The 16,387-nt window shown below is 29.7% G+C and overlaps 1 protein-coding gene across 1 annotated transcript in view; it reads right to left on the bottom strand.

The window, feature by feature from the left end:
• Positions 1-12,758, bottom strand: part of pio (zona pellucida domain-containing protein piopio) — a 35,474-nt gene extending 22,716 nt beyond the window's left edge. The window contains exons 1-2 of the mRNA XM_040714050.2: positions 12,410-12,758; positions 12,113-12,347 (exon numbers count right to left, since the gene is read on the bottom strand). Of these exons, the coding sequence (XP_040569984.1) occupies positions 12,113-12,142 (30 nt within the window). The 5' untranslated portion in view covers positions 12,143-12,347; positions 12,410-12,758. The remainder of the gene's footprint in view (positions 1-12,112; positions 12,348-12,409) is intronic.
• Positions 12,759-16,387: the final 3,629 nt, after the last annotated feature.

Below are 16,387 nucleotides of genomic sequence, written 5' to 3'. Positions count from 1 at the left end.
GGTATGGTCTAATTACTAAAAGGGATATTCGCACAATAATAATAATAAGTCATTTGAGTTTGACTTTCCGATTGATTCGGGTATATACACAGCAACAGCTGACAACAAATAAATAGGAGTGGTTCATATTTTAGGAGATACAGTAATATCTTGACATACAATTTTTGTTGTTTCCTAGACGGATTTCTTATGTCAAGCAATTCATCACATCAAAAATACATCAAATACATAAAAGTGGCTATCACGTCCATTCGCCATCTTTCGATAAACTAGTTTTTTTTTAAACCCTAGTATACAGAGATGACACTCCTTGGATTTATACAAAGATCTTGGGACATTGACTTTATGTTAGGGGTGTTTTTTATCAAAATGTCGAAATCTTTGGATTTTAATATTTTTGTTGGATTATATTAATTATATCTTCAAAACTTTGTCTATCAAGAGCAAAAGCTTACTACTCGTTTAGACATTTCCAACTTGTTCTCGTTTTGACGGAATTTTAAATGGGGATAGATAATATATTAGAAAGAACGATGAACATGTTCGAACTAATAGCCTTTTATTGTTTTTATAACAAAATTTGAACAGGGGGTTGTTCATCAACTATACAAAGATCGGCTTAAAACGTTTATAAAAAAAATCTCTACACTTATTAGTAGATATTATTGAAGCTGCAGATGAATATGAATTGTAACTAATTCAAGGTGAGTGTCAAATTGTATGATATTTTGTAAGATATTACTAATTTCTTGGGATTTCAGTGTTAATTTTTGAGATTTTTAGAGGGAAATCTAAAGATATTATAAAGTTATCAGTGGCATTAATGCTTGCATGTGATTTTCAATGTAAATTGTTGTTCAGATTCTAGCTCGTATATAAAATAAAAACCTCGTAGGTTGGGACACTCGCATCTTTAGGTATTACTGTGTAATTGTAAACAGTATTATGTACACAAAAATATTTTTATTGATATTTGAAATAGTTCTTGGATGTCACACAACCTCTTAACAACGCATAAATATATTAGTTATGCTCATTTTAGTTCAAATTTGTTTTCTACTTTTATTATTACAATTCTTTTTCTTGTACTTGAAGTGACTCATATTTATTTGTTTCTTGAACCAGATGTACCATCCCCGAAATTAATTTTTATTTCTAGCGAGAAAATATAATAAAAAAACAATTTACCTTTTTTTTTTATCAAGATTTGCTTTCTTCATCATCATTTATGTTTTGTTTTGTTAAGAAAAAAAAAGTATGTACATCTGTTTATATAATTGTACATTAAATGTATTTTGTTATATGAAGAATAAAAATTATTACACCCAAGAAAGATTTTCTCTTTTATTATCATTAAACAAACAGACTTAATTTGATAATTTCTTTTTTCCACCTCATTACCTATGGATGTCAAAAAGTAATGATAAGAATTAAACTATTAGACTATAAGTATATTAATACTGCGGATGGCATCGAGTATTTTTTAGGAGCCTGATATACATGGATTAAACAGGGTATTTAAATACCTGGGAATAATTTTACTACTTCACCATTAATCACAAAAAACCTTTAAGAAGTACAAAACTATTTATTAATGCACTCAATTTACAAATAAATTATATAAATTTAGAACTAATTCCCTATTTGAAAGATCATAACAATTGCTTGATAATTTGGTCTCATTATATGCCATCATTTTTATAAAACTAACTCCTCACTTTTGAATTGGTTTCTAGCGCTCCTGGTGATGAATGATACCACAGGAAACTAAAGATGTTGTGCTCCATGTATGATCATGTCATGGTATGACTCATCACTTATTTGTATAAGTACTCATACAATCAAGGGAAAACACGAAATTACTCGTGAATTGCGTTTCAAGGACTGATATGCAGGAATGAATTGGACCAAATTGAGACTGAATTGGACGGGAACGTAGTCTTCAGTCCTAACTAAGGACTGACACAACACTAACCGTAAAAAGGGATACCTGGATAAATACGGGTGTTCGCTGACAATGAATAAAGATACAAGTACTTTTTTAAATATTAACCGTCGACAGTTAACCGTTTTTTTGTTGGTAATGTTCGGGTAATTCTTATATTGAAGTTCTGAGTAAGGAATGACCTCGACCCATCTCTAGAAAATATATAATAAGAAGTCATTAATAATTTGATACCAGCGGACCGAAAAAATCTGTACGCTAAAACAGAAATCAATATTATTAAATTAATACTGAGTGTGGATCCAAAAATTGCAGTATCATGACTTAATTACATAAGTGTGTTGAAGGCCTTGTACAAGGCGTACTGTCATGATGGAATCTTATAGAAAGTCCAAATTTGGGTGAGAAGAGCCATATGGAGGCAGTCCAGAAGTCTGCCATATTGTTGCTGCATAATTTTTGGTTCTTCCTGCCTCTATGGATCTGTAATGGACGGTTGCAGAGAAGATCACAAACGTGTTGCCTATTTTGTTGCTGTTCCGACATTTTCACTTTGAGACATAAGATACAAACGAAAATTGCAAATACCTTGTATTATGTGTTATAAATGATTACAGTAAGAGGAAAATAATACAAAGAAAAATAAATATTCCTTCACAGTCTTAGACGGATCCGCCTTAAACGAAGATCTTCATTTTGTACTCTATTAAACAGATAAATTGGGATTTTGATACGTTTCTCCTATACACAAATATATATTTTAAGCGTTGACACCTCGAGCGAGTTTCATTGTACATATACAAATAGAAGACATTAAGAATATGTTAATATACAATAATTTCTTAAATATATACTTTTTTGAGTCATGATGTCATAACTTTATTTCTTTAGACAATTATTTTATTCTCTTTGTGTTAATCAAACCTCATTCCATCAAATATATTTATTTTTATTTGATGGATAAAACCTCATGCGGGTTCACATCCCACTCATATATTTGACTTGTCTATCAAAATTAATCTAAAATACTCGTAGAATCTGTTATTTAACATATGTTGAAGAACATAGGCTCAAGTATATCCATTCTTATTTTGTTTCAAGAATGATTTGAATAATGAGGTCTTCCGAAGTATTTGTCGTGAGTTGACACAAAAACAATCTTTCCCAAAAATCAAGAAAAACAGAAATCTTCAATTTATTATTTTAAATCATATTTCTCTTTTACAGATCAAAAGCTCAAAGTCATATTTTGGTCAATTATAATTTTTGTATTCAAATTTATATGAAAAATAAAAAAACCTAAGCGTGTTACCTACAATTTAGAACTTTCATTTGATACATTTGGCTCTAATAATTACCATTTTTGAATAAAATATAATAATTTATAATTATTCTATTGTGATAATGAATTTTTTGGTTCTTTAAGTGAAATTTAAGAGTGGCTCCTTGGGATAATAATTTGGTCGTATAAATGGACAATAATTTTTCTTGAGATAAGATTTTTAGATCTGTTAATAGCCCATTATCACATAATGAATACTTTAATTTGTTAAGAACGGTATCATTGACTTTACGTCCTATACAGGGTGGGGACCAAAATATTGCAGTATCATATAAGTACGATTTCATCCATGTTATTTTCAATTATGAGGTTTCATTATGTAACCAAACTACGTCTGAAAAAAAAAAACAAGTTTTGTTTTTGTCACATATCTCTAAGTATTAAACCGACAGAGCAACAACAAAAAAGACAATGCATTTACAATTTACTCCACGCTGGTGGCAGTACAGAGAAAGTTTCAGAGATCGTAGGGATCTCCATCCGGACAGCCTACAAAACCAAGAAGTAAATTACAGCCCCACACAGCCAAGAAGAACTAAAACTTCTGCAACAATGCCTTGACTTTAGGCCTGCCACCATGGGGCCCTCTACCAGATCTGAACTCATACATCTGAGCTTTTTAGTTTGGAGTGTCATGTAGAAGAATGTCTGTTACACATCTTATCCTAATTTGGATTTGCTCCAAGATGTCATCACGCCAGCGTGGTACGCCGTGTAAGTACACGGGCTTAATCGTCAAGAGCTTTCAATCTGATTGCCAGTATGTCGAGGCTGGTATTGGTTGTGTATATTTAAACATATGAAAAACTGATTTTGACTTATATTTTCTTGATTACATAAAAATTATGTTTTTTGTCATTTATTTATACTACTGCAATTTTAGGTCCTAACTTTGTATATACACATATTGTTATTCATTAGCTTATAATCACGTCCGAATATTGAAATTTTCTTCATCATCAATTCCATTCAAATAAGACCATAATTTTTTCTTCCTATAAAAACTTATAATCATCATTGTATTTATTTAAAATCATCTTTCAACGCGTTGCATCTACCTTCGTAACTTTAGAAAATAAATCTCCTTCCGTTTTCATATCAAAATCACTTGTCAAATAAATATGTAGATTATCCTTCAATTTTAAACATGCACTAGTTTCAAATACATATTTTGGTTTATGATTGATGCATCGAGCAAAACAACCATAACAATATCTGAAAAACATTTCCGGATATATGAAGATAGTAAACTGTGTATAATGTATGTTGTACATCATTTAATATAAAAAAATACTATGAAAGTGGTCAACGCATTTGTATTATTTAGATAATGGTTATAACACAATAACCAAAATATTATTTTTTGAACCATTTTATTCTTCTTTATCAATCAGTGTGCCTTGTCTGTTATTATGAATGATTTTACCTTGAAATTATTTTGAAGAAAGGTGAATAAACTGTATTTAAATATATATGTATTATTTACATTGGGCATTTTAAAGTATTTTGCTAATATTATGATTGATTCAATGTTCTAACTTTGAAGATATATGTTTCAAGAAAAAAAAATGTATAATTACAATTTATATAGGCCTCTTATACCATATATACCGACATAATTTTAACTTTATCTCATAATAATAGCTTACAATGCTGTTGTTTTTATTCAGGTTACTATTTTTCTTCCTTCGTCTTAACATTTTTACTTCCTTCCTTGTTCTGTCTTCCTCTACATTGAGGAGCCCAAAGATACGCATACCGGGTGTAAACTTAACTAAATATACCTTTTTTAAATGATTGTTTTAGAGGATTAATGAATCGCAAACCAAAAGGGCCTTAACTAAATATTATTTAGCGGCTATTTTTCTGTGTTTACAAAAACAAGAAACTTTTAAAAAAAACAAATTAATGTATTTTTAAAATGCAAAAAAAAAATCTCCAATTATATCTCCGATATACTGCAAGCCAATGGAAAAGTTTGCAAAATTTGTACGGTATTAACTGTATTCTGGTGAATTATACATAACTAAAACACTGTTTTATGGGAAAAGAGGACAACATGGGGATCAACGACGTGAAAATGGACAGCCTTTGTATCATTTATAAGGATATTTGCAAGATTGAAGACGTGGGTAAAACCCCTTCTGTACAAAGTGAACTGATTCCCTCGACAAAAAGCGTTGTTGGTAAATCCAACTAGGTATACTGTGCAAAAATAACCAATAAATATTTCGATGAAAATGCTTTTTATTGGATCAAATACTTTTGCCCTTCATTCTCGCCAAATCTCAACCAGATTTGATAAAACATATGTCGTGTATGAGACCTGGGTATGTTGCAAACTTTTACCAAATTTAAGTGTCCTCAAGTAACGAACAACCAAGAAATAGGTAAACTGATCCCAAACTATATTATTATGGTCTGTTTGTCATATCGAGGCCGACCTAAGTGAATTATTAAAGCCTTTAAAGTGCTTCATAATAAATAAAATATGAGTTGTTGTATGTTTTTTACTAAGGTATGTTAAAATATCAAGTGTATTGGTTCAAATGTTTAAAAGATTACAACATAAATGTGATTACAGTAAATGCAAGAAGGATAACTTTCTTGTTCATCATAATACTATATATTAACGAATAACTTCCATAGTAAAAATTTAAGGATAGTCCCTGTTTACGTATTCATTTTGTAAAAAATAAATCATAATTTCAAATTTTATAAATAAGATCTCTTTAGGTATGTATATGCATATGGAGAAAAACAGTCTATTTTTTCACAACATGGCTATAAATATATATTAAAAGTATTTATTTTTTCTTGTCTTTTAAGGTCATTTCACTTTTTTGCAACTATGAAGTAGTTTTATTAATCATTAAATTTTGTAAAATATACGAAATAATTGAGCAATTATTTCTTATGCATATTTAAGGATATCAAAAAAATAAGACATTCTACAATTTAAAGTAAATATATGAAGTCAAACCTAGATTAATGACCACCTGTTCACACCATTCAAATTTATATTTGTTACAAAATAGGAAACCTGGTTTAAGAGGCCACCTGCACTAAATGGTCGATTATTCAGCTACCCTTGTTTAATTGATTAGTACAAGTGAAACTACTGTTAATAAAAGTGGAATAAAACTGCATAAAACACTCCATATGTGTCCTGTCAACTGTATTCTTCAACAAATAATTATTTTGAATCTAATATTTACAAAAAAAAATTTTGATTGATCATTTGAAGACACAGCAAATTCTACTTTTTTTTCACGAGGAATTATCGGGATCAAATTACCTTTCTTATAAATTAAATTAAGTGTTTAAACTATAGTTAATAGTCTTAGTTAACACAACTCATCCTAGAAATTTGATTACAAAGCCAATAATTGACCAAATTATTTTTATAAAATATTAAGTTGTGCGTATATAGGAAATACAAAAATATAGTATTTTTTACTTTTCTAGGCTTTTGCTCAAGATTGTAATTGTTTTAACTTTTCACATATATGCTTTTAATCCAAATAATTTCTACCACAACATATATATTTAACATCATTTGCAATCGATCACAATTGATCGAATAAGTTTGCATGTAGGATTAACCAATCATTGGACTTGGTACTGTCTATTTATATTTAGTCATGTTTTTAGCAATTTTCTGTTTGCAGGAGTTAATGGATTTAATGACATAGGAGTTCATCCTGTAATTATACTGTAATTGTTTTTTCTTAGATACAAAAAAAAAGTCGTAGTTACTTAATGAGGTGGGATCTCCTCCGGCCTGACCCCTCAGTCCACAGATAGATTTTGACTCCCCCAGAATACTTCGTTATAGAAAAACTCACAACCTTCTCCATATAATGAGACCTTCTATTTACTTTCATGATCCTCCAAAAAAAGTCGATAGCCCTCTCCTCCTAATCCTACGATATATTTTTCTTGTAGGGAAGTCATTTCCTTATTATTAAAAGGTTGTAATAATTGAATTTCAACTACATTCTGTCATTGTCTCCAATTTTGAGATAGAAAGAGGAAGGAGGACACCCAGAGAAACATATTTAATGTACCCGTAAAATATCCGAGTTTACTAACGGAGAGATAATTAATCAAAACTGATTGTATACTACTTTTTGAAGATATTTCAGTTACTGTCCTGTAATTTGCCAAAATTCAACTTTGTTCGAATTGAAGTCACTGATTTTACATTTTACAAAATACTCAAATCCTCCAAAAAACTTGTAATTAAATAAATACCATATAATTGCTTTCAAATCACTCTCATAAAAATTTCCTCTTTCACAAGAATTTTTCAAAGAAAAAAACAACCTACACTCATAATGACTGTGGTTTATGACGTAATTTTAATGGACTTATGAGCAACTTATTAACGATACAATTGTATGTTTTTATGTATAATTTCAATGAGGTTATTAAGTAGCACCTTTTGTTATAGGGGTGAAAAGAAAATGGGCGCAGAAAAAGTCATTCTGTTTTACAATTATGATATCATAAAAAGTAAAAATAGATATAGATGTATATAAAATGTTGCAAAATTTCCATATATTAAATGCAGTCTTTTTACGATTGCAAAATAGACATAACGTTAGCATGGATTTCACTTTTGTGTAGGTGTTTTACAGTTACAACTTTTTCTCTTTTTTTTTGCCCCAAGTCTACCAAAACTGGGTTTATATAAAATAACATACATTCTTGTCTTTTGGAGCCACAAAACAGTGACATAGATTTTCATAACTAGTTTTTATTTATACATATAATTTTGAGCAATAATTGGGGTATAACAACAAGATAAATAAAGCAATTATTGTTTATGTGCATATTTAGAGTGTTTAAATCAAATTTTTGTCTTTGCGACTACAGCATTCTTCCCAAGTTAGTAAAATATTATAATATACATACTAAAGATCTATTTTTCGGGGAAATATTTCCCCCTCCCCCCTCTGTATAAAGACCTTTTCTGCTCAGGACAAAAAAAAACTACAATTTCAGTTTGAAAAATTGTACTTTTGGATCAACATTGGCATTTATAAGTCTCTTATACCGTCTTAAAAAAGGATGCCACGAGTAAAAAATGGAGCTTTTCATATTTTAGTATTCAATTTATCAGTTAAAAAATTTATGCATATTCTGCAAAATTTTCTGTTTTATTAAATATAACATATCGAAATTGCACCTTTCTTGTATTGATAGATAATGAACAAAATAAAGAACCTTTAATTGTCATATGTCTGATAAAATAGAATACCTTAAATAATTAAAAAAACAAATAGTGGAATATTTTTAATCGATAAGCCGAATGCTAAGAAAACGCACGTGTACCAAATTGATGATTTTTGAAAAGACTAATTGTAACACTGATAACTGCAAAATCGTTGATTTGATCGAAATCAGCATGAAAACTATCCGAAATATAAAAATACTTTTTTCATTTCCATTAACTGCTGACGTCCTATTTTTTCCGACGTTAACCGAATCGATTATTTTGTTTGTGGCAATTTGGAGTGACATAACAAAGGTATATGTCATAATAATAATGCTTCTCTGATTGCCTCCAGTAAGAAGTAGTGCAACCGTCTTCCATGGAGCTATGTTGTGCAAGAAATAGTAAATGTCGGACTTTATATCCGTGCCGTTATCAAAAGCAAAGGTGCATATTTATATAACTTCCAAATATATATAATCAAATACAAATATTAGGTAGTATTTGTCATAAAAAGTATTTAAACAAAGATTTATGGCTTTTTTATGTAACGTTGGAGAAAAAATAGATCTAAATATCCCGTATATATATAAAATAGTGAGGAAATTAAGTATGGGGACGATAGATGATCGCATGATTAGAACGTGTCCCTATGTTTTGATTAAGTTTTTTGCTCTCTGATAAAAGTAATTTAAGAAAATTAAGAAATATACAATTTGAAGACACAAAAAAAACTAATATTAATTTCAAAATGTCCTTCAGCCGTTATAGTAATAACTGTTGGCGTTTTTCATACAGGTATTTATAGTGTATATACATACATAGAATGTACGTGGGTGAACAAGTTGCGCCTATGACATCATTACTTGCTATTTATAACCATTTATTCCTTCGTCACCGTAAGTATTAAATATACAAATTGTGTTGTTGATTTTTTTTTAACAAGAAAAAGAGCTTATCTTATCATCTTTGAAATATATAAATATATATCATTAAGATACTACATATCTATAGACTGCGAATAAATTCAGGCTTGGGACAATGATCTTTAAAAAAAACACAAGGAATAGAAATATAATTTTGTGTGGGAGGATATTTGCAAAGCCAAAAGTGAAGTTCCATAAAAAAAAACATAGGAAGTCTTTAATATGACAATAATAGGTAGGTGTGATTATTGTATGAACCTTATTTATATATCATGTATGTAGATTCTATTCTATGTACATAAAAAAAACATATCAGTTAGTCATAGGCTATTTCCATACTAACTTCTTCCTATTACACGTCATTGTGCATCTCTCAACCTCTTTTCCCCCAAAAAAAACAAGAGAAAAAATGCACAAAAACAGTTGGCATTGGTTATCTAATTCTTCCTAACTATGGAATACGTAATATATAATTGTACATAATTTATGTTCACGACTTAACAAGAGTCAAATATAATTAAAACCCTCAACATTAAAGACACTGATAAGGGAAAAGTAGAAGTACAAACACAATATCTGAAACACAAAAATAATTTTTAAATAAAATACCATGCAAATTTTTAAGATACTTATGGAATAAGTAACGCCTTGATTGGTGTTCATGTGATAAAGAAAAAAATGTCTCAAATTCGACTAGGTTTACCATATGTAAATATTAAATTTTAAAGGAGCGTCGTTAGATATTTGTAAGAAAATGTAATTTATCAATTTGCTCCTTCTTGAAAATATTCATACCAAGTTATTTAGCCCCTGGTTTAACCTCCACAAACCAGCCCCTCTAAGGATTTGTCATTTTGAAAATTGAACAAATTTTATATATTTTTAGAGGGCATAAGGGGAGGGGGGTGTAATATTCCCTCTGCCTCGCAATAAGGAAACATATACATATGAAAAGTTTGAGTAATGATAATTTTTTGCAAAAAAAAGTCTTAATAAAATAATATTATTCCGACACTTATATAAGCCAGGCACATGTTAAAGCCGTTTGATTATAAATAATAAAAGCACATGAAACCACATTTATATAGAGATTTGTAAAAAAAGGCAATTCAAATTTTATTTATGAAACGAACACACAGGGTCATTGAACCCGTCAGGTCATTTTGGCAATATTTGATGCACAACGTTGTACATACTCCAACGCCTACACAGATTTTTGTATGCAAAATGATATTTTATCGTATTAAAAATATATTGAAAAGATAAAATTTCTACTTGTTGAATTACTTTTCTCTGATAACCCGAAAAAAAATATTACAAATACATAGACTGTTTCATTTTCATGATAATAATATAAAAAACTTTTACAAACAGCCTTTGGATCAAAGTTTTTGATGAGTTACATGTGCGAGACAATAAAAAAACCAATTAGAGGCTTTTTTTTGTAAAACGATGAGTCATGTACAATACATACCTAATTTTAATTGAATCCTAGAACTCAACTAATTATTGAAGAACACAAAAAGATATCAAAATGATCATTTAATAAGGACTTATTATGGTTTTATTCCTTTAAAAGTACTTTTGTATCTTACTTACAAGCATATCAAAAAATTGTATATCATAGCAAGTATCAACTGAATAAAAGGAAAAAAATGTACGGAATGTGGATTGTAAATGTATCAAAATGGACCAAAATTCTTCAAAAATATATTATATATTTTTGACTCAAAATAAGACATTATAATATTTAATAATCAAAGAACAATCAGAGCCATAATAATTAGGTACATTATACATCTATGGTCTACTTTAGTGGAACAGCAGGGATTATTTAACTGAAAAGCTAGGATTAGGCACATGATTCATACAAGATCGTATTTATATATTTTTTTTGCAATAAAATACCTGGTTAGGAGCACACCTGGTGAGACATTTTCGCCTATTATGAATATGTCTTTATCTAAATTATAAGGGATTTTTCCTATTATGTATTAATTTAATTCTTGGAAGTCAATGAGTGATTTTGTAATAACTTTATTTATTGCATGGGAAGTAGCAAAGTCATAGGTAAGTTAAAAACTATATATTAAGCAACATTTCAAGCCACAAAGAGCAAACTCTCTGACTGATGGAAACGTGGGCGTCATATATTATATGTTTTTTTCTTTTTGTTGAAATAAGCCCACAGAACTACATACAATATATAACTTGTTGCCTTTAAAATATATGCCTTTTGTTTCAATTGATACAACAAAGAAAGAAAAAAGGAATCGATAAAAGACTAAATAAAAATCGACAAACAACGTTTGACTTTTGAAGGAATAGATTTTTAAGTCAATAAGCTTATTATATAATTCATCATAAAGCGTCGTCTTTATCAAAGGAATGTTTATTACGTAATCCATACTTGTACATCGAAATGGTTGGTTTTTCAACAGGTACACCTGTATGTACATAGATAGATACACGAGCTTGTTGTTAGTGCAAAAATGACGTCATAGTTTAAGGCTTTAAATAACTACATACATATGGTACCCTAAGGAAATATTTTGCACTGTTTGAATAACATTTATATTCGAGCAATGCACATGCATTTGATTGCAAAAAAATAGATTAACTATATATTTGATAAAATAATTGAGTGTAAATTGATGAGTCACAAGTGTTATCCTTACCATTTTGCTATGGACGACTGATTTCAACATATTGATTAGATTTGTGCTTTTGATTCCTTGGATGAATTGTAGAAGTTTTTACACTTATAGATATTTTTATTGGTATATATATATATATTTATTTATATGTCAATTTCACATAAGCTCGTTTAAAGGTTGTATTGGAAGGATTGGGGAGTCCAGAGATTGTAGATACTGCTGAATACACATACGTTACATTGCCATTCAGAGACTCCTAGAAAAATGGGGGAATTGTTAGCAATATATTTTTCGTCACTATATATTTGTTAGTATTACTTGCTATCTAAGAAAAAAAAATCACAACACCAAAACAAACGCCAAAACGGACTGGTAGTATAAAAACACAACCAAAAAGATAGATTCTTGGAAGTCGTGGTAGTATGTAGGTATGTGGTGTAGGCGCGCTCCTTAGGCCTTCGAATCTGTATTATTAATATAATAGTAAGAAACGCACTTAGGCCTGCTTTTTGTCAGTAAGAACATAACTATTATTCACATCACATGAATGGTTTTATGACACAACTTATTTATTCATTAAAAAAATTGATATCACACACTCAACAGCAACAAAAAAATGAAGTAGAATTATTCAACTCTTCACATAAAATTGCTTCAAATTCAACTGACATATATTTGTGATGATAGTTTGAAACGGGGTGCTTCTATGACCTTGTGATGCGTATCCAGAGGGTCACTAGGAAGCGTTGACGCGCGTAAGAGGGAAAGAGATGTGCGTATCATAAGCAATGTCGGGGTATGTTTTTTTACGTACCATGAAGGCATCTATGTAACGAACATTTTTGAGTTCCTCTTCCTTGAAATAATATCAACATCCATAGATGTATGAACCACTATGTTCTGATTAGTGATATAGTACATATAGTGAGTTCCTTAAATGTATAACAGATCACCAATGCCAAAGTCTACATTCTACACCTATCCTTGAACCAATTAGAACCGTTATTTGGTGTCTTTAATTTTCAAAAATGAAACACACATCGATAAAAACCACAAAATTGGTTGTTCCTACCGCAAGCACGATGTGCAAAATCTTTAAAAAAGATATATCGTATACTTCTTGTATATACATTTCCTTCTGACCTTGAACGCCATGTTAATACATAGAATTGAAGTATGATTTAAGCACAAGTCTCTAATCGCCTCGTCCTTGGATGAATACACAATACTAATTCTCACAGAAATTAAAATATATATAACGCATTCAAAAAAACAAAAAAATGTTCAGAATGGATGGATATCCCATGCCACTTCTAAAGTCACGCTTTTAAACGAATATATCATGGATCTCCCTAAATATAAAAGAAAATAAAAGTTTATACTATTATCTTTCGACAATTGTTTTTGTTTCCATAATGAGTTTAACCTTAGTTGTATTATATATTTATTATCTAAGTATATTCTTGTGTAAACATGTGTATTTATTATGTTTAAGGATTCTTTAGTAGTTGCATGATCTAGGGGGAATATTAAACGATGCAAAATCTCTTTGAACTTAATGAATTTATTTGACCAAAGGATTATTTACTTTATATCTAAATTCGTATGTTAATCCAGGAGTTAAGCTTCTATTAAGAATAAATTGGAATGTGGAGAGCCAATTTATAGAGAAAACTTGAGAGGCAAAGTTTTTTTTTTCTGCAACTTGATACCTATGATGCTTTTGTTGTAAAAATACCAAGGATAGGTTGTAATTCCTGGGATCATGTTATTGAAATTAACTAGTTTAAAAAAAATTGTTTGTAGGAATGTAAATTTCATTGAGGGAGACTAATGGATTGATTATTAAGCATTGAATTATTCAGTGTGTTATTTTTTCATTTAATTTTATACTCAATGGAATGTTTTATTTTTTTTAGGTCTCCATTTTGCTAAGAGGTCTAATTTTAAGCTAAAATGTTTATTCATATGAATATAACATAATTGTTCCTGGTTATTCATATTATATTATTTTATTTCTGTATATATATCCACTGTGGCTGGTACGGTACGGTTTTTTTTTACCCCGGTTCGGTTTAGAACCTTGCAACTATATGTACATTTGTATAAAACTAAATAACTTTTTCTGCAGCTTGCGATATTTTGACTCGTAATCGGTCCGGTTTAAAACCGCGAAATATTGGCAAGCTCAACTTTTTGCAATTTTTTATTCATTCATGAATAATAGTATTATATAACCTAACTTTTATTTTTTAGAGAAGTTAAGTATATTTAGGAATAATTCATTTGTACAGAAAATAAATTATTAAATAATAAAATATCGAAAAAACTTGAAAAACTACATTAATTCTATAAGAAACAAAAACTTTACTGTTATATGATGGAGAAGACCTCTAGAGGAAAATAGGAAGTAGAAGGCACAATTTGAAGAGGGATCCGAAGTTTCTGTCCAGCTTGGAAAAGAAGATCAAGGAGGACCCCAACCAAATCGATGAATGACCTCGCCAACGACTTTTCCTTGTCTGCTAGGACCGTCAAGAGGCCATAAAAGGCGACTATGGATTTTCCTCATTTATGAAGACCCAATCCATCTTTTGACAGAGGTTATGGAGGCTAGGAACCTCTTGAGTCCACGTGTTGCTTCCCAACTCTGTCATTTCCTAGCTCATAGTTGAGAGGAGTTGCGTCATTTGCAGGACAGTTTGTTTATTATATAATGGCGTTGAAGAAACCGGTTTCATTATTAAGTTAGAAGATTACTATTTTAAGAAGCATCAGTACTCCGGTAACATTATAGTATCGATATACAAAACAACACTAACCTGAGGATTATCGATTTACTATATAGATTAGTTAATTTATTCAGGACTGATCAATTGGTCTTGCTCTTAGAAACAAATTTAACCATGGGCATTATGCCCCGACCCATTTTTAGTGGTATTCAAGCCGTATATATAGTCTAGTACTTCATTGATCTATTTAGGGATCACAATTTTAACTGATGTTCCTACTCCGACATCTAGAACTTCTGCGTTTATTGGAAGCTCCGTATTACAAAATGTATTTAATTTGATTATAAAAAGTCAATGTCTTTAATTATGCATTTTTCCTTCTTTTGATTGAGGCTGAGATAGTCATTCTGACTTGTAAGCAGGATCGTTTTTTTAAAGAAGAATTACCTTAAATAAAATTTAAAATAATTTTCTGTATTAATTTTGAAATCCTTTTTTGGTTTAATACTTATCACTTTTGAGAATATTTTTAAAATTTTAAATTTTTGTCATAACTTTTTCCAAAAACAAAAATATGACATTTTTCTATTTATTAAATTTATAATTTGACAATATATGTTTATTAAACATTTTTCGCCATATTATTTTCATAAACATATTGACAACATAATTTAATTTATTGTCAATTTGATTAAAAGATAGAACCAAAGAGAGTGTTGTAATGTATACTATAGGAAATGTATTCAATAGGTATGTCCCCATTTCCTAAAAACCAGCACAGGATTTATCAATGAAGACATATAACTATATAAAGGTTAATGACGCATTGAACGAATCCATCACTTTTAGCCCTGGTTTTGTCGAAGAAAGGTTCTTTTGAAATTCTTTCATGTTTATGAAACACTTTGCAAATAGTCATCCGTCATTCTCCTGTAAGATTTACACTCAGTACAAAGATCATGATGTGAAACAATTCCTACATAATTCATCAAATAGAAGACATGAAGATAAAAGTAAATTCGAATGTGTTCTTAATCCTTTTTTTAGTGTTTCCTTCGGTTATAATTCAATTTTTTTCGCATGAAGAAACTCGTTCATGACTCTAGTGGAAAAGAAGTCGTGACTTTCAAGGCTAAAATTTTTCTTTTGTAAGTACTTTTAAATTATTTTTAATTGACAGACAAATGAACTTTTTTGGGTGTTAAGGTTTGTTTGAAAGAGATTTTCAATATTTTTTATAACTATAATACTATTATTTGATGAATGATGTTTAAACACAAAAAAAATCTTACGCACAAACCCAGAAAATAACAAATGCGGAATTTATCTTATTACATCATATACTGGGTAAGGATTTTAAATCCATAAAATTATATGATAATGTATATCACAATTTATTTCCCAAATTAATTTAGCAATGCATGAATCCTTTGCTGTTATATGGAAGGGTTCATAGTGAAGTCAATCAGTCTAGCCAAATACATCTAGCTTCAACCACAGCCTCCAATCTGGCCATGCACCAAGCACAGGATGAGGAATTCCTTATCTAAGTTGGCCACTGCCT

This window comes from Lepeophtheirus salmonis, chromosome 6 (genome assembly GCF_016086655.4).
Source record: "Lepeophtheirus salmonis chromosome 6, UVic_Lsal_1.4, whole genome shotgun sequence".
Lineage (NCBI taxonomy): Eukaryota > Metazoa > Arthropoda > Copepoda > Siphonostomatoida > Caligidae > Lepeophtheirus > Lepeophtheirus salmonis.
Note: the sequence above shows the minus strand (reverse complement) of the source record. Positions and strands in the feature narration are given on the sequence as shown.